The 18947-nt window shown below is 47.0% G+C and overlaps 1 protein-coding gene across 11 annotated transcripts in view; it reads left to right on the plus strand.

The window, feature by feature from the left end:
* The window catches only part of myt1lb (myelin transcription factor 1-like, b), a 110590-nt gene extending 96028 nt beyond the window's left edge, over nucleotides 1-14562 (plus strand). For 4 of the 11 annotated variants that reach the window (XM_026153013.2, XM_026153012.2, XM_080293563.1 and 1 more), the window contains 12 exons: nucleotides 659-889; nucleotides 3039-3160; nucleotides 3587-3649; nucleotides 4359-4427; nucleotides 5380-5442; nucleotides 5520-5603; nucleotides 6838-7059; nucleotides 8382-8476; nucleotides 8797-8900; nucleotides 9643-9786; nucleotides 10339-10401; nucleotides 12083-14562. In XM_026153013.2, coding sequence (XP_026008798.2) covers nucleotides 659-889; nucleotides 3039-3160; nucleotides 3587-3649; nucleotides 4359-4427; nucleotides 5380-5442; nucleotides 5520-5603; nucleotides 6838-7059; nucleotides 8382-8476; nucleotides 8797-8900; nucleotides 9643-9786; nucleotides 10339-10401; nucleotides 12083-12223 — 1401 coding nt within the window. In that variant the 3' untranslated portion in view covers nucleotides 12224-14562. The remainder of the gene's footprint in view (nucleotides 1-658; nucleotides 890-3038; nucleotides 3161-3586; nucleotides 3650-4358; nucleotides 4428-5379; nucleotides 5443-5519; nucleotides 5604-6837; nucleotides 7060-8381; nucleotides 8477-8796; nucleotides 8901-9642; nucleotides 9787-10338; nucleotides 10402-12082) is intronic. The other 7 variants (XM_026153015.2, XM_080293566.1, XM_080293562.1 and 4 more) reach the window with 7 other exon arrangements.
* The last annotated feature ends 4385 nt before the right edge of the window (nucleotides 14563-18947 follow it).

Raw genomic sequence — 18947 nt, forward strand, 5'->3', positions numbered from 1 at the left:
GATTTACTTTATGTTGTTCCTCATGTGATGTTTTCCTCCTTGGATAAACGAGCCTGCAGCCGGGACGTTTGTTGGCTCCTTGTTGCTGAAGCCTCGGTTGTTGAAGTCTTCAGGTCCCGAGTCTCGGCCCACTTCGTTACAGTCCAGTTCTGTCTCTATTTTTGGGCGTTGTTTCAACCGCCGCTGCTCATCAGCCCTCCCTAACCCTCAGCCTCTGCCCCCCCCGCGATGTCCGCTCACATTAGACTCACACACCGACACACAAACACACACTGCAGAGCGGTGGGATGGAAGGAAAGAGAGACGGAGACAGAAAGGAAGAGGAGGGTTCGCAGAGGGATGCGCTGACAACCTCTTCGGGTTTTTGACCCTCTCCTGGATCTGTTACTGTGCTCTGCTAATGTTTCTTCCTACGCAGACTTGGGCAAAAACACCAAACAGAATTGGAGCGCTGTTTCAGATGTTTGAACTGCAGCTGCAAACTTTTTTTCCTCCTCAGTGTTTTGCCATCTCTGACCGTAGAGCCTGAAAATGTTTGACTGCTGTTAATCAGACGCTCTCTCTCTCTCTCTTTTATCCCTTTCTCTCCATCCCCGCCTCTTCATCCTCCCGACTTTAAACACACGCGCATGCCGACCCCGACCCGCGCACCCTCCAGAGTCCCGGTCTAGATGTCGATGAGAACGGTACGTTGGACCTGAGCGTGAGCAAGCGTCTTTGCAGCGGCGGCGTAGGCGACTCGGTGCTAACGCCCCTTGAGCCCATGTCCCCCCAGAGGCAGGCCGCCCTGCTGGGCTCCCGCTGCTACGGCATGGGGGACGCGGCAGACTGCTGGGACCTGCCCGTAGACTACACCAAGATCAAACACATAGATGAGGACGAGAAAGAGGTAAAGGGGTCACGGCCTAAAGGTCGCCGAGATCACGTCTGTCTCCATCTTTGAATGTTCGTGACGGATGAGTGACGCGCAGGAGGGTGAGGGAGGGGAGCGGCGGACCACAGGCGGCCGTGATGCTGCCGGTGATAATTACAAAGCAGGAGTGTGTCTCTGGAAGCTGATAGACCATACAGTTGGCATGCGTCACTTACGCTGTCTGCTCAGCGAGGCTCAGCCCAAATTATCTCCCTCCAAGCCATTGATTCAACACTCTGTCTCCAAGTCAAACATTTGCACTGCCGTCTGATCGTCTTCGAGGTTTCTTACCTCGCCGTCTGACTCGCTGTTATATTTGGAATCATTAGAAAGTCATATGAGGGGGATTTTTGAGGGAAACCTAATGAATCTGCATGTTAATTGATGTCAGCGCCGCCGTGCGCGGAGTTACCGTCTCTGTTTGCGTCGTGCTCGCTGCATGCTGGCTTTCTGTTTTTACATTTTGCTCCTCTCCAAAAATGAATTATGCAAAGTAGCACCTTGGGAGGGAATCGGAATAGCTCATCTCATCAAAGAACTGCAGGAAATCAATGCACCACTGCTGCGACGGGCGCATGCATGTACAGTACATGTGCCTCTTTTGCTGTGTGTGAATATTCATAAGAGTGTGTGTGTCTCTTTGGGAGTGTGTAGATGCTAGCCTACTTTCTGCATCTCCGAGTATGCCTGCGTCGTTCCCCCGCGTGGCCGCCTCGCAGCCTGCGCTCCCTTTAATTGGCGAAACTGGCTGGCCCGACCCAGCGTCGCGCACCCTGAGACAGCTTGAGTGCTGGATAATTTGGGCTGTATCTGGACCTGTCTCTTTATGGGCATTACTGTACATACTCTGCAAGCACTGAGGGAAGGAAAAGAGGATTTGCATCCACGGCACTGCAGACAAAGGCCCACAGAACGCAGGCTGCAGCGTGCTGGCGCTTCACCGCAGTGCCATCTAGTGGCCGAAAGCTGCATCATGAGGGGGCCGACTCCCTGAGTGTTCTCACCATGAATGTGTGCAAATGCATGAGGGAGGCAGTGCTTCCTCTCAGGGCTTACTTCCTGTCAGACTGACAGCGATGATCGTTCGACCCACACGTGACCACATCGAGCTCGTCCTACACTCACTTTGGTTTATTGTGTTTTATCAGACGTCTCCTACATTTTAAGATTTCACGCCCGCTGAGAGACGATCACGAGTTTATGAGAAGAGAGACGCTCGCGAGAACGAGTGCTTCAAAATGAATTCATATATTTGAAACTGCTCACGAAGGCTGTGATCACAAGTTTGTGCGAGAGTCTGTGAAGCTCAGAGCAAGTACGGAGGATCGAAACTGCCAAAACAAAGGAATAAAAAGACTTTTACATAAAAAATTATCCAAAATAAATACAGGAATTAAATAATTTATAAATATATAATTTATTGATATCTGTGTTTTTATTTGCTTCTTTAATTGTTTCCAGTTTATTTTCCAAGCACACAAAAAATTATAAAAACAATTTTTGGCAGTTTGTGCCTCGAGGCTACGGAGGACAGGAACGGCCAAAATGAAAGAAATGCAATAAATATATTCATAATGTCAGTGAATATTTTATCAAATGTGAAAATCATTACCTTTGTTTTAATGTTCCTGTTTATTTAAAAGCACATGCATAAAGAAATGTAACAGCAAATAAATCCATAACTAAATATATAAAAACAGCACAGACACAAATAACAATGAAACATCATTAACTCTATTTAAATTATTCCATAATTATTGTACTTGTTTATTTACTTTATTTCTTATATTTAATTTCTTTTATGTGGCTTTAAATTATTTGTTTTGTCATGTTTCATTTATTTCTACGCAGACGTATTTAATGTTTTGGCTGCTGGATAAATGAAGTTTATCTAAAAATGTCTCGCATATTTATTATCGGAGCCGTTTATTTATTTCTGTATCTGTTTAAATTTCCGTACAGAAGTTTGTTCCATCATATTTGAAAATATGCAGCTGGAAAAGATGTCGATGTGATTTGAGGTGAACTGTTCCTTTAATGGAAAGATTGGATTTATTGAAAAGTGTAAAACCACTAAAAATCTTTTTTCCCCCGTGTCTTCCTGCTCCACGCCCCCGTCCCACAGCCGGACGACCTCGACCCCTTCCACGACCTCCTGGACGACCGCTCCTACACCACAGACGTCAACATGCCGAGCCCCAAGCCCAAATTCCTCCAGTGCAAGGAGACGAAGAAGGACCTGATAACGTAAGCGCCCTCCCCCTCTTCCTCCTCCCACCTGACCCCACCTGCCTCTCCCCACTCGTGCTCTGCTTCCCCTCCACCTTGTTTCTTCCTCCATCCTCCTCTCGGCCTACCACCTCCCTTCCTCCTCCCCCCGTGCGGCGCTGCTGGCAGTGGCTTTGCTCTATGACTTTTATTTCCCAGCGTTGTCCGTGTGTCCACGCTGATCTCAGACCTGGTAAATCCTGCGCTGTGGTAGACGCTTTATGGACGCGGCAGCCGTCAGTGTGGAGATGTCAGGAGTGTGAAGCAGAGACAGTGAAGCTAAACTGGAAACAATGAAAACCGAACACACCAGAAACGACCCCCCTCCCCCGCTTTTTCTCTAATTTTCACTTTTCCTTCTCCTTCCCTTTGGGCTTATAAATCTGTCTATTTTTCCGGTGGCAGATGTCCCACACCGGGGTGTGATGGAAGTGGTCACTTGACGAGCAATTTCGCCTCACATCGAAGGTGTGACTTCCTTTTCTCCTGGTGGATTCTAAGTCTATTTCTCTTTATTGTTTTCAGCTTACCTCGACTATGCTGTCAGACACCTGTAGGCTCTCTCTCTCCCTCTCTCTCTCTGATCTGTTAGCCCTTTGACTATTTGACCGGTCACGCTGAAGCGGGGCTGAAATACGGAATAAGAAGAGACTAGAAATTAATTAAAGATCGGCTACATTTTCCTAAGCTAAACCCCGGGATGAAGCCATCCCTCGATGGGCCGTGCGTAAAGCCGTCTAAGCTGGTGTTATTCGGTTCTCCAGGCCTTTCCCACAGCGTGATGCAGACTAAGCATTCAGAGACGGCAGGTGGAAGCAGAAATGCTGAGTGTGGGACGTGTGTGCACGGAGCGAGCGAAGGCTCACGCTTTTGGATTCCCCACATCGAAACTCACGGCAAAGTTTCCGGAAACGCCCTTCAGCCCCGTTTGAGCCGAGCGCCGCACCCAACCTTTGGCCACGGGCGCAAATACTCAGAGGGTTAACGTTAAAGCTCAGCTCCCTGCACGTGCATCATGGCTTTATTACATTTCCTGGTTGATATCGTGTGTTTTCTGTGCATGCTTTGGAGCGGAGTGTGAGTGCAGGCTGCTTGTGTTGTGTTTCAGTAGTGGGAGTGTTGGAGTTTTCCCTCCCTGATCCTTGTGTGACTAACGCTCCACTGCTGTATTTTCCAGTCTCTCAGGTTGTCCTTTAGCTGACAAAAGCATTCGAAGCATGCTGGCCAACAACGCGCAAGAGCTCAAGTAAGGCGTGACATGATTCACTCACACGTTTGATTTGTATGTCGAGCTCACACAAATGTACGCGCTGCTGACAGAGAGGTTTGCAGGCAGGGCCTGAGTGAAAGAGATGAGGGCACTGAAGAGGTCCGAGTGGGAAAGACGTGCATGTGATTTAAATGTAAGGCCGTAACGACAGCAGCAGGAGCTCGGCGCATATTTTAGAGATTTTATGGCAAAAAAAGACGTAAATATTGTTAAAGAAGCCTCCGGATTAAGATCAGTAACGTCCTCACATCTGCACGCGGATCTGCTCTAACCCTCAAGGGATGATATTATATATGATATATCACCGGACGGTGAGCTGATCAGTGCTGAGTAACATCCCAGAATTTCACCTAAACTGCAGCTCGGACTTGTTGGCGGCTCAGTTACTACGGTAACCTCTCGGCAGCTGTGTTATCGGTCAGATGATGTGATTTAAAAAGCTGAGCACGGCCGTTATGAAAGGATGGGGATTGGCTGGCTCTTAGAGCCTCCGGTGGACGTTAGAGGAACTGCGGTTTCTGACACTGAAGCGCACGATCTGATAACCTCGTGTCGCTGTTGTTCCCACATCATCATAATAAATGTTGTTCCAGGTTCAACATCGCAAGTGACCAATCACATTGTTGTGACGTCATACTTTTGCAACTTTGGAAAAAATGCCTTAAAAAACAAAATCGGCTTGACTTGCGAGAAACCGCCTCTGTCCACCAATCCAGCAGTTAGAGTTCGTTGCATTTCAGGATACTGTTCTTTAATAAACGGTAAACATTGTACATATTGTCCTTGCAACACTGGAATTTCATAAATGAATGAATGAATCAGATCATCCGTCTTAAGCAGACCTCGCAGCTCTTTCCTTTAGATGAATGTGGCGCGTTGCAGCTGAGATGCCGTAGGCCCTGAGCCCTTTTTGTGTTTTGTGCCCCAGGTGCCCGACACCAGGGTGCGACGGTTCGGGACATATCACTGGCAACTACGCCTCACACAGAAGGTAAAGCACCGCCGCGCCGTGCACGTATTAATCCTGCAGATCGCTCTCCTCTCTGTAACGCTGTCATTTATCTACAGTCTTTCAGGGTGTCCGCGTGCCAGGAAAAGTGGGATAAAGATCATCCACAGCAAAGAGAACAAGGAGGACCAGGAGCCTATCAGGTGCAGTACAGACACTCATCATCTGTCTTCTGTCTCCCTGAAACGCCGTGATAACTCCTCCTCCTGGACCAGCTCTGCTCGCCACATATTTCCCGCGTGACACGTGATGTGATGAATGACTTTTAAATGATGCAAAGGAGCCGTGCACAGCTGTGCCGCTGCTCGCCTCCTGTAAGCAGGAGTCAGTATGAGCTCTGACAGGACGAATGTCCTCGGAGGGCAAAGTTTGTGCCGGAGTGTGAAGGAGAAAGTCGGAGAGCGCGGGTTGTGTGAGTTCACAGGAGGCTGGGGGAGGTTCTGCAGTCTCCTGCAGACACACACAGGTAGGAAAGACAAAGAGACGGAGGCAGAGAGATTGATTGACTTTAGCCGAATCCCGCGATGTGCTTCTCTGGCCTCAGCTCTGCAGCTGCATTGATTTCTCTGGTGGTGCAGAGCACAAACAATACTCCGACGCTCCTCATTCTGCCGGATTGCGAGGACAGTCGGCTCACGCTGACCGTGTTAGGATGCTCCGTGGTTACAGGGCGTGCCGAAAGAGGAAGACAAGCTGCTGCAAACAAGAGCGTCTTCCTGATTTATGCACACTTATCGGTGAGGCTCACTGAGACGGCATGATGGAGAGTTTATGTGAGGAATGAATGAAGGGGCGGGGAAACGAGATATGCCCCAGATTGGGGGGGGTGCTGTAGATCTAATCAGATATTTCTCCTCAGAAAGAAACTAGTAAAGCAGCTCAGTCTGACAAGTTCAGACTGTCCTGCATGTGTGAGAGGACTGTCCCATCACTTCAGGGGAAGCTTTGGGCAGAACAGACAAAGATGAATGAAATAAATTCCTGTCAGTGCAGAAAGCCGGTGAACCTCCCTCTATCTGTTTTCCATGAGGCTGAACTAAAAGCAGACAGAACTGATACGTCCACGGCTTTAGCCGTAATCCGTTGTGCGTGCTGTGACATTTGGAATAATTTACTGCCTCGATGCATCTGATTAGCGCGGGTGTTGATGCACTGACACTGTTCCCCCCCCCCGCGATAAGAGCCGCCACTGGGACAGCTTTAAAATAAGATGATCGTATCTTTGTTTAAATCAGAGCGAAAGCAAAGACGCAAAACAGAAAAATAACATCAGCTGTTCAGCAATTCACCGCTGAGGAAGCACGAGCTCCGGCTCACAGGTCACAGAGAGGACGTTATCTCCTGTATGATGAAAATGTGCTTTTTTCCCCCCCTCAGGTGTCCGGTCCCGGGATGTGACGGTCAGGGTCATGTGACAGGGAAGTACGCGTCCCACAGAAGCGCGTCCGGATGCCCCATCGCAGCCAAGAGGCAAAAGGACGGATACCTGAATGGCATTCAGTTCACGTGGAAGTCCGGGAAGACGGAGGGCATGTCCTGCCCGACGCCGGGCTGCGACGGCTCGGGTCACGTCAGCGGAAGCTTCCTGACGCATCGGAGGTGAGTCAGGGGTGTGTGGGCGGAGCTTTAAGGAGAAGAACGTGCATGAAAGTCCCTACATAAATGGATAAACACAGGCAGCACTGTGATGTGTTATTAGGCCGGTGCTGTCTGCAGGTCTGCAGTGTGGATGGAAACACAGTAAGCAGGCAGACAGGCGGGTCAGGCAGGGCTGCGTCCTACAGACAAAACATTAGGAGAACAGGACCAGATGGAGGCTTCAGACGATGGAAGAGCTGCACAGTCTGCAAACACAAAGCCCATTGAGCTGATTCAGGATGAACCGGACAGAAGGGGGACGGCCGAGCAACCTGTGGGAACTTCTGCCACAGACGAACACAGTTTCATCTCCACCGTAGGAAAAACAGCTCGACTGCTGAATGAGTCAAAAACTCAGCGGTCGAGCTTCCATGTGTGCAGAAAGAGCTCGCAGTGAATAAGCAAACATGTGTCAGGAGACAAGCGTAGATGGAGAGCTTATAGCCTGAGCGTCACTCACGGGGTTACATGTCTGACTGCAGGACGTTTTTAGCACTTCCTTTAGCTTTTGCATGGAAACCAATTACACTTATATGACATATACAGACAGCGCTGGAAGCTCTATGTCCAAACTCAGCTTCTGTTCGGTTCCAGTTCCAGTAGCTTTGTTTAAAGCGTATTGCACACCGCTACATGCTGCTCCCTTGTGGACATCTTACAGACAGTGCAGAAACTGCACGTTGCATATAATGATGCAATGAGCATCCTTGGTAGGACACCTACAGGGGGTCGTGTCAGTCAGATGTTTGTAGCTGTGGGTGTTTGGACGTTTGCACGGCTCTGCTAACAGGTTAGCAGCTCACAGATCGACAGTCTGAGGAAGCACCAGTTTGTGTATTTATTGATTTCTTTTATGTAATTGTGTATTTTATGTATATTATGGTTTTATGTCTTTAAAAATATTTTATCATTTTTTAAGGTTTATATGTTGTGTTGTTTTTTTTAACTATGGACGTAAATTCTGCCAATAAAGATTGATTGATTGATCGATTGATTGATTGACAGTATATTAAATATGTGCCGGGCTTCAGATGACAGCACTGTGGGCTGTAAACATGTTTATTTCTGGAGCCTCTGCTGGACGCTGCAGGAACTGCAGGCTGCTGCTTGGTTGAAGTTTGCCACACCAGCACGAGCGTCTCTTCTTTAGGAAGAACACACTGGGTCGGGGGAGGGGGGGGGTTGTGTTTTCCATCTGTGGAGAGCGTTGGCTCGCTCTGTGTGTGTCTGTGGCGCCCATCATATACTGAAACAATGCTTCCTGTTCTTGTCGCTGCCTCCAGTCTGTCAGGTTGTCCGCGTGCCACCTCCGCCATGAGGAAAGCCAGGCTCTCCGGAGTGGAAATGCTAACAATAAAGCAGCAGCGTGCCAGCAACGGTAACGGCAGCTACCACTCACACACACAATACAGCCAATCAGGAACACGGCCATGGAGCGATTTACTGAAGAGACTTCCAATTCCACATAATGGACCAATCAGGAGTGTGTGTGTGTGAGAGTGGGTGTGAATAATGAGGGGAGCCGAGGAACAGGGCTGGGTTTGCTGTAATGTGTCTGTGAGGTTGTTGAGTCTTAATTAGCTTAAACGAGCTGACGCGGTGTAGGTGGAGGCGGTCGCACGCCGAGCGTCCGGCACACTTTTTAATTATTCCACACAGAAGGTGCTCGTGTGATTGAGAGTCCCTCCTTGTGTGCAGGGCTGGAGCACGACGAGGAGATCAAACAGCTGGATGAAGAAATCAAAGACTTAAGTGAATCGAATTCACAAGTGGAAGCAGACATGATCAAACTCAGAACACAGGTGAGTCGCTTCCTGTCTGTACCGGGTGTGATTGTAAAGTTCTGCAGCTCCGCCCCTCAGAGCTCAAAAGCCAAACGTTGTTATGGAGATTATGAGGTCACGAGGCGGAGCTAAAAAGGTTCTGGGGAAGTGGATCAGCTCCTTGAGCACCTCCTCCTGTAATGCTGCCTCCAACTAAAGGTGTAATTTGAAGTGACAATCTAATAAGATTTACCTGCAAATACTTAGAGGTGGGTATGCTAGAATAAGGGGTGGCGATCATCTTGAAGTGAGGGGAACACATGTCAAAGTGGACATACGTCTCACGTAGCTCCTCCCCCTGCGTGTGCAGATATCAGTCAGCAAACCACTGAACTGGAGGCCAAATTAAAGAGAAGCAAAAGGCTCCCTCAGGCTGGACTGTTTAGGTGTCCTCACCAAATCCCGGCTTAACACCAACATTACACGCCTGATTAACGTTTAGCCTTCCCTTCAAGGTCGTCTCCTTGTGCACCCCTGGGCCTCCTACCTGTAGATCCTTCGCTGCAGCTTGAGCCTCAAACGTGCAGAAAGTAGCATGAATGCGTAAATGGTACTACGCCTCCTGTGGACATTGGGGGAATTGCGGCTTGTTTTTCAGCCCTGGAGGCTGTCGAGGTGGATTTGCAGAACTTTCTGGTCACACCTCGTATGAGCCGATCCTGCAGTGGTGCGTAGCTGCCCGTGACGCTGTGCACTAACTCTGCACCGTCCCTCTCTGCAGATCACAACAATGGAGTCCAACTTGAAGTCCATAGAAGAGGAAAACAAGGTGATTGAACAGCAAAATGAATCTCTCCTGCATGAGCTGGCCAACCTCAGCCAGTCACTGATTAACAGTTTAGCTAATGTCCAGCTCCCTCATATGGTAAGGGCCACCAGGAACGGCAAGCCAGCAAGTTGCAGATTAAAGCTGACCGTAGCATTATCTGTGTATTTAAGCTCAGCCCAATGTGCATGCTGCTTAGCCTGAAGTGTGGGACGCTGCTTGTCTCTCCAAACAGCGAAGGGGAGTGGTAGTTTCTCTCAGCGTCTCCATGAACTGAAATATTGAGGTTTTTGTCTTTTATTGTTAGTTTAATTGTTTAGGAGGAATTAAAGTGTACGTTTATATACATGTTCATCTGTTTGCTCTCAGTGATTAAAAAAGTGTTTCATGGTAATCACACTGCTCTCATATCCTTTTATTTAACGAACACGTTTCGCTGACAGAGGAACGAGTGAAACTGGAGCATTTTATAAAATCAACTTTTACATTTAAACATTTCCTCTGGTGAAAAATGTCCACAGCACTGCAGCAGAATCACCAATGAAGACCAGCTCGTGTTGTTTCTCAGTTAAATACTGCCATCTAGTGTTTGATTGTGAGACTGGTTTCTCAAAGGGATTTTAAAGGAGATTGTCCCTCTTTTCCTTCCAGAAACCACTGACGCACAAAGAGCCGCCTCTGAGGACTAACAGCTGCTTACAGATGCACCAGCAAGTAAGTGAGCAGCGATTCATGCACTCTGCTGCACTCTGCTGCACTCTGCTTCGTGTCTGACGCACTTCTGTTGTTATGGAAGCAAAGAAAAGTGATTAAACACCTTAATGTGACTCTTTATCAGCACTAAATCCTTAATGTTGGTTTCAGAAACATTTGGCTGCCGAGTTTGAACTGGTTGATTTGTCAGATATATGAACTCTAGCTTCCGGTGTCCGACTGAGATGCGCCGATGCGGCCGAACTGTTCTGGGGAAGAAACTCAATGATGAGTCACAGGTTGTGTCTGCCGGCACAGATTTTACTCCAAACCTGTCAGAGCACCGCGTCTCAGAGTTTAGGAAGTCTGAAACAGTCTGTCTCTCAGCCATGTGAGCTACAACAATGGACGAGTCTCCCGAACAGCTTTTTCCATCATGAAAGAAACATCTGAAAGGACTCACAAAGTCTCCCGCTAATCTTTGAGCTGTTCATTTATTAAACCACAGAGCTTTCATTCTCATGTGACGGACTTACAGGAAAAGTTCCTGCAGAGACCGGTCCCGAGTTTCTCTGAATTCTCACTGGACACAGACTTTGGAGGAACCAGTGTTGGACTCCACCATCATCAACAGCCCGCAGGAGGATTTGGGACCTCTGCCACCTCTCGACCTCAGCGTCACCTGATCCTCGTGATGCTGACGCGAGGAGATGATGTCATTAAAGCATGAGTGCAGACGCTAAACTGACTGAGAGCTTCATCCAGTGATGTGTCCTCCAACGCAACGATGACAAGGTTGACGTCTTCATGCTGTCATGCTTTACAAAGAACAGGAAGTTACAGCACTGTGCAAAAGTCTTGGGCCACCACTTATTGTTTATGAGAGCAGGACTCTTGTCATTTTTGAAGTGCTCATGAGCAACAGTTCTGCTTTCTGAAGCGTTTTCTTTGAGTTCAGTCCTTCTGCCCAATCATCATCATTAACTAACACTGACCTAACTTTGTTACCAGCAGCCTGTCACACAAACACTTGTTCCTGTTTCTTTAGCCGACTCTAAAACAGTATTTTTGTACCAACAAGGTGATTCCTAAAGAGCAGTTAGCTGATGATCCGTCTTTAAGAACGAGAGGAACAAGCAGAAACCTGACAGAGGGCCTGAGAGATGATCTGGATTGATCAGACATGATCTCAGTGAGAAACGACTGTCAGGAAGCCAGTCTGAATGAAGGGAAAGGCTAAGGTATGAACATGACATAAGAACTGGACCGAAGAGCAGAGGAACAGGTCTGACGGAGAGCTGGATCCACATCCTGGTCCGTATGTACGAGGAGGTCCAGCAGTGAGCGTGTGCAGCTGTCTGTGATGCGTTGAGTGGTTTTGGCATTTCTTTGCTTCCGTACTTCACGTGTCCGTGTTCCTTCTGTTTGTGCTCATGTACCAGTGATGCTTTAGCACAGGGGTGGGGAGCTCCAGGTTCTGTAGGTTTTAGATGTGTCCTGGTTTAAATGGATAAAGGACCTCCTCAGCATGTCCTGAAGTTCTCCAGAGGCCTGGTGATGGTGTGCTGACCCAGGGTGAGATTAAAACCTGCAGGACTCCGGCCCTTGAGTTAACAGCGTTTTACTCTAACATGGAGTTTGTAGTGATTGATGATTTTTTGCCTCTGACGGTGTCCATGTGGTGCTTTTTGTTTTCCTGCAGGAGCCAATCAGCGAGCAGAACTTTGACGCCTACGTCACCACTCTGACGGACATGTACACAAACCAGGAGCAGTACCAGAGCCCCGAGAACAAAGCACTGTTGGAAAACATCAAGCAAGCCGTCCAAGGGATCCAGGTGTAATCAACCAATCAGCAAAGGGAGACTTTTTGTTCCCGCCGCAGGTGTGGGCGGCGAATCAGAATCCACGTACAAACAGGCAGCGATGGTTTGATCTCCTCGGTCCGGCGCACTAAAGTGTTATATATTCTAAATTCTGTTCTCTGAAAAAATTGCGAGGCTCTAAGTGTAGGAAGAGCTTTTCGTTCTCTCTTTTCTTTCTGGGTCTCGCTGTGAGGGAGAGAATCGGTTTTTGAGGACATTCACATTTTGTACGTTTTCATATGAGCTCACATAGTGTCATGTATGTTTCTAGCTGCTCATGTATGCACATTTTTAGTGTATATTTCTGAACAGTAAGCTAACGCTAACGGAACGTGAGCTCTTTTTAACGCGTGGCCACGAAGCATTCGAGATGGAAAAAAAGGTGGACGGTGGAAGCGAAACGCAGCGATGGAGGAGGATTTTTCTCCTGTGGACGATTCTGGACTTTTCAATGTTTTTTTCCTCCTCCTTCTTCTTCGTCTTCTTCTTCTTCTTCTTGCGTGTAGATTGTTCCAGAACAAGAACTGGCTTTGCGGATCGCTTTATTTTCTGCCAATGCTCGAGAAAAGTTTGTGCTTTGTTTTAAAGAAAAGACGTGCAGCTGCAGGTGGGGGCATTTTTAAAATCGGTGCTGTAAACGAACCCGGAGAGGAAACTGACCTGATGTTTGTATGAATGTATGTATGAACAGTTCTATTGGAAACATCATTACACGGAAACCCGATGGTGGAAATCCCGTTACCTAGGAGAGCCAATTGAGTCCTAGGGGAACGCGTCATGTTCACATGCTCATCGTTAATTAGTAGAAAAGACCTACAGAGAGCTCTCTGCTATCAAATCTGCTCAATTTGGAGACTCGTGTGGGGAAACGTCTCTGCAATATCAGAACTATGGTTTCTAGCAGGGAGGCGATGCAATCTGCAAAGGAAAAACGTTGGTTGGGTATATGCAATCTCTTGTTTATAAGCATAGTGGGGTAACAGGAATCTTTTTAATATAGCCTGTAATGTAAAATATTGATTTTTATACAAATCTTTTAATACAAAAAGTCTTTTTAAAAAAGGAGGAGGGAACCTGGACGTGGAGTTTTAGGAGCAGAAGTATATGAGTTCCACTTTTTTTCTGTACGACTTTGCACAGGGACACCTTCGTTTCCATGTTTTGATGTTCTTACAGAAGCTAAAAGCAGTACCCGAGAGCCTGAAGCGAGGGTTTCCGAGGGTTTTGTAAAGAGTATTTATAGAGTATGACAGCGGGACTTACAGGGTCACTGTCCCCACTTATGTGCCAGTAGACTATTTGCACTTGTCCTTGAAGATATTATCCTTACGTACGGCGGCGTGCAATTTCCCAGGTGACCTCTCTGGCACACGATCGGATTTCGTACCACTGAGAGAGGAAGAACAGGGACTTGGTTCAAACCATAGCAGTTAGCTGTAGGCTACTATCGAGTGTAAAAACATTCAGCCATTTTTGCTCTGTTTTAGGAAGATGAAGTTATCCCCCGCAGCACTTTATATCTAATCACTGTACAAATGGTTAAATAGTCAATCAGTTCGAGGTTTGAATAAAAAATAATGGGGCCACGCCGCTGTGCGCGCCCCTCCCTTCTCCTAGTCGTCCTAGTCGTTAGCGCTCACGTTCAGGATTTGCCTTCTCGAGAGCGAATGCCAACGGTGCTCGTCGTCGTTCACCTGACCGAATCTCATCTATTGTACTTTACCGTCCTCTGTCGGGACTCTGCTTCCCATCATCCATGACTGCGTACGCCTTTTTCCACAGCATCGTGTCTGCAGCTTTTTGCCAATATAGTAACGCTTCAGTAGAGTAATAGCTAGTACCAGTTTTTGAATTAATTCTCATTACCAGTGAACATGGAGGAGGGACTTTAAAGCACAAACCGGCTGCTCATCTGACGTTGGGACATAAATAACAAGCCTGAAAAAGAGTATCTGTGACTATCTATAGGGAACGCAAAGAGGTCGTCGCATATTTAGAACCTTTCATAGAAACTATTGTGAATTCATCAGAGTTTATTATTTAGTCGGAGCCAGCTGATTTAGTTGGAGGTTGAGTTCAGTGACCATCAACAAAGACAGGATTTTGTATAAACTATTGTGCTCTCTGTGGAACTGAAGTTTGATTTATTTTTGTACTACACAGCATGGATTTGTTGACATTTTAATTTTGCTATAAATGTGTGAGATCACAAGTTGCTGTGATATTTCATTTATAAATTGTGAACTTTGTACAATTTTTGTCATGCTGGATGTTGACACATCTTAAACTCAGAATAAAGACAAATGTGTTGCCAGAGACCTGGAAACTATTTCTTTGTGTTCTTCGTGTGACGCTGCAGCACTTCGATGGGTTACAGCTCGCGACGGGCGTCAGGAAATGATGTCGTAAACTTTATGAATAAAGTTGAATCATCTCCTGTGTGTTTTCACCACAGGTTGTTGTTTTTGTTTCTAGACCATATCTGGACACGCTAGCTTCACACAGACACACATACCTGCTAATCAGTGCTCAGTAACATCCATCCATCCATCTTCATCCGCTTTATCTGGGGCCGGGTCGCGGAGGCAGCAGCCCAAGCAGAGAAGCCCAGACCGTCCTACTCCCCAGCCACCTCCTCCAGTTTATCCAGGGGAATACCAAGGCGTTCCCAGACCAGCCGAGAGATATAATCTCTCCAGCGTGTCCTGGGTCTGCCCCGGGGCCTGGAACACCTCACCTAGGAGGCATCCTTGTCAGATGCCCGAACCACCTCAGCTGGCTCCTTTCGATGTGGAGCAGCAGCAGCTCTACTCTGAGCCCTTCCCGGATGGCTGAACTTCTCACCCTATCCGTAAGGGAGAGGCCAGCCACCCTTCGGAGGAAGCTCATTTCTGCCGCTCGTTCTTTCGCTACCCACAGCTCGTGGCCATAGGTGAGGGTAGGGATGTAGATCAACCGGTAAATTGAGAGCTTCGCTTTTACGCTCAGCTCCCTCTTCTCCACGACGGACCGGTGCAGCGTCCGTTTGGAGGTGCTGATCTTCATTCCCGCTGCTTCACACTCGGCTGCAAACCGTTCCAGTGTGAGCTGGAGGCCCTCACCCAATGAAGCCAACAGAACCACATCATCCGCGAAAAGCAGAGAAGAGATTCTGAGGCCACCTAAGTGAAAGCCCTCCGCAACTTGGCTGGGTACTCTGAACTGCCACTCGGCGCATAAGCGCAGATGACAGTCAGGACCCGTTCCCCGACCCTAAGGCGCAGGGAACAAACCCTCTCATTCACCGGGAAGAACCCCAACGTACCGGCAGCAAGCCGAGGGGATATTAGAATACCCACCCCAGCCCGCCGCCTCTCACCAGGGGCAACTCCAGACTGAGACAGAGTCCAGCCCCTCTCCAGGAGACTGGTTCCAGAGCCCAAGCCATGCGTAGAGGTGAGCCCGACTGTATCTAGCCGGAACCTCTCAACCTCACGCACTAACTCAGGCTCCTTCCCCACCAGAGAGGTGACATTCCATGGTCAGTAACATCCAATTAAAATCCAAGAATGTCACCAAAGCTGAAACTGAGACCTCATGAATGGTCTGTTAGTACAGTGACCTCACAGCAGCCGTGTTATTGGTCAGATGATGTCATTAAAAATGCGCTGAAAGGCTCCAACAACACAAACACGTTCAAGAGGTCCAGTTCAGGGACTCCAGTTAGCTCAGGTGAAACCTAACAGAGAGCTGCTTGTTTCTCTGTCCACCTGTCAGTCAGAAGCCACACCCCTAATAATGCAAACAGGTAGGTTATAACAGTCTCCCCCACATACAGGTGTTATGAAGTGGAAATTATCTGTAGGTACCAAAGCAATGTGTTTAAGTTTTAACATGGGAGTCTGTGTGGACCGACTCACTGTCGGCTTCGTTGTTCAGGTTTATTTCAGCTGTGTTTTATTGATATAACACCGGCTCATATCAGCTATCGTCTGAGAATGCTTTATCTTGTGAGATGACCCCAACAATCTGAGCAGCACTTGGCAACAGTGGGAAAGAAGAACTCCCTTTTAACAGGAAGTGACTTCCGACAGAAGCAGACGTCTGCTTTGGTGTGTAACCACAGTGAAAAGATGTGAGACAGGTGCATCATGGGAAGTCCCCAGCAGCCTGAGCCTGTAGCATCGCAGCTAGTTCAAACGTATTTCCAGTACAAACTGGAAGCTGGTTCCACAGAAGAGGGGCCTGAAAACTGAAGGCTCTCCCTCCCATTCTACTTTTAAATACTCTAGGAACAACAAGTAGGCCTGCAGTGTGAGAGCGAAGTGCTCCAATAGGGTGATATGGTACTACAAGGTCATTAAGATAAGGCGACCCCTCCTCTGAGGGGGCAGTCCAACCAGCTAAATATAGTGTTTACTCTATTATTTTATACTTTATGCTCTACCTCATGAATCTCCATTTTTTACCTACCCTAACTTTCATGCTTGTTTTTTTTTCTTATTTATCTTATGTCTAAATTTTATTTATGTATTTTTATATTGTACTGTTTCTACTGTTCTGTGCTATTGTAAGGTGACCTTGAGGGTCTTAAAGGTGCTATAAATAAAATGGATTAATATTATTATTTAGCGTAAATAATCATAACGTTTATCTTTGAATTTTAACATTTGTTTAGTAATATGTATGTTTGTTTTTGAACAGTCCCCTTTTTACTACACTGTAATGTGTAAATATTGCATTGATTTATTGCTAAATTTCAGCTGCTGGCCACACCCACCTGTCTGGGGTGTACCTCACCTGTTGCCCTATGATAGCTAAGACAGGCCCCCATGACTCTGAGCTGGGGCAGAAGAAGTGATGGATGGATGATATCCATACTACGGGCTACTTTAGGACCTTGATTTGATAGTTTGAGGTAGCATGATCACATGACAGTTATTACTGTTAGACATACTTTTAGGAAACTATCTCTTTTTTTTGTTGTTGTTTTTTGACCATCACGTATCCAGGTGAATCATTCATGCAGTAATTTTGCCTTTTATTACTACTTACCTGCTGAGGAGCCAGCTGAGTTGGGTCAGGTGTTCTGGTGTGACCCACCAGGAGGAGGACCCGGGGTCGACCCAGGACAGACACCTGACTGTTCCCCCCGATAAGTTTGGTTGGGAGAGGGAGGTCTGGGCTTCTGCGCTTCATTTGCTTCCCAAAGACTTGACCCTGGATAAGTGGAGATGGGTGGATGGATAATTTGGCTCCTGTGCTCCTGTCAGCCTGCAGCTGACAGTGAGGGCTGTTTCAAACTGTCACAGTAAATTGAGTTTCATTGTTTCACATTAGCTGCAGGCTAATAGCTCCACCTGACAGTTCGGACTGGATAAGACTGGCTGCCCCTCAGAAACATAAAGTGTGATTGTCAGGCTGGTGGGGCTTCTTTACTGGAGATAAACATGTTAGCAGAAAGGATCAGAAGTCTGATGTGGAACTCAGCTGTCTTCAGTGTTTCATCTTTGCAGTTGAAACCTGATCAGTGTTTCTGGACTCACAGACACGTTTGTTTTAATGTTTGATGGGAAGTTCACGGAGCCCGGAGAAACCATGCTCCTGCTGCGAGGTTATTCTAGAGACTGAAACTGGACTGGAACTAAACCGAGGCGTTTCACTTCCAGGAAATAAAAAGCAAAGGAAACTTTTGAAACAAAAAAGAGGAAATTCAAACACAAGCTATCGATTTTCTAGAAATAAAGGTCTGATGTTGCTGTGAAGTCGTGCCGCCACATCCTTCATGGCTCGTGTCTCCGAGTCTCTGAACTCTGGGAGCGACGGCCCTGCGGTTTGTTGCTGCTGTAAGTGAAGCTGGTCTGGGAGTTCTTCTCCAGCTCCTTGGCCAGGTTGGAGCTGGTGGCGACACTGTGCTTGTAACCAAACTGTGGAAATAATGATTGGTCATGTTTTAGCCAAACTCTGGGTTTAGTTAAAAAGTGGGCAGACAGAAGGCATGATGGGACGAGTCAAGGAAAAAATGATACTGTAGGTACATTTACGAGGTGCATGAGCAATTCTAAGTTACCCTTAACTTCAGGTGTTTTACAGGAAAAGAGACACAAATTCTTCTGTAACAGGTTTTAGGTACTCTGTAATTTCCTGGTAATTTAACCAAAAAAACAACAACATATCATATGTATGCTGTACTTTTTTCATCACGGGGCTTATTATGAAGCATCTGAACCTTGTCTAACTTCTGGGTATTTTACAGGTAAGGAGACGCAAAGCAGTAAAATTACTTACACTATAATTTGTGTCTCTTTGGCTGGAAACCACAGAAAAGATAGTACTACATAAAATTACTTATACACTTAAATCACAGTATTTCTTTGTTTCCTGTACAAACCTGAACTATACCTCCTTTTTCTAGTGCACACTTGTTAAAGTATTTGTTGGTAAATATAATTATACTGTCATTTCAGATGAAATAAGTTGACGTTTTAATTACAGGGGAAGTACGCCCTCAGTCGCAGGCTTTAAGGTCCTGAAGGACCCTCCACGTCGTCTTCTTACTGTGGAATTTTGTTTGAGTTGCCACTAAATAAGAAACGAAGAATGAAGGACAGTAAAACTGAAACTAATAAAAACGGAACAGAAAAAACACTGATTAGAAAGAAAAGTAATAAAGCTGTTCGGCTGTAGGAGCACAGAGATCACTGCACAGACACTGAGCTCATTA

This window comes from Astatotilapia calliptera, chromosome 19 (assembly GCF_964374335.1).
Source record: "Astatotilapia calliptera chromosome 19, fAstCal68.1, whole genome shotgun sequence".
NCBI classification, from domain to species: Eukaryota; Metazoa; Chordata; class Actinopteri; order Cichliformes; family Cichlidae; genus Astatotilapia; species Astatotilapia calliptera.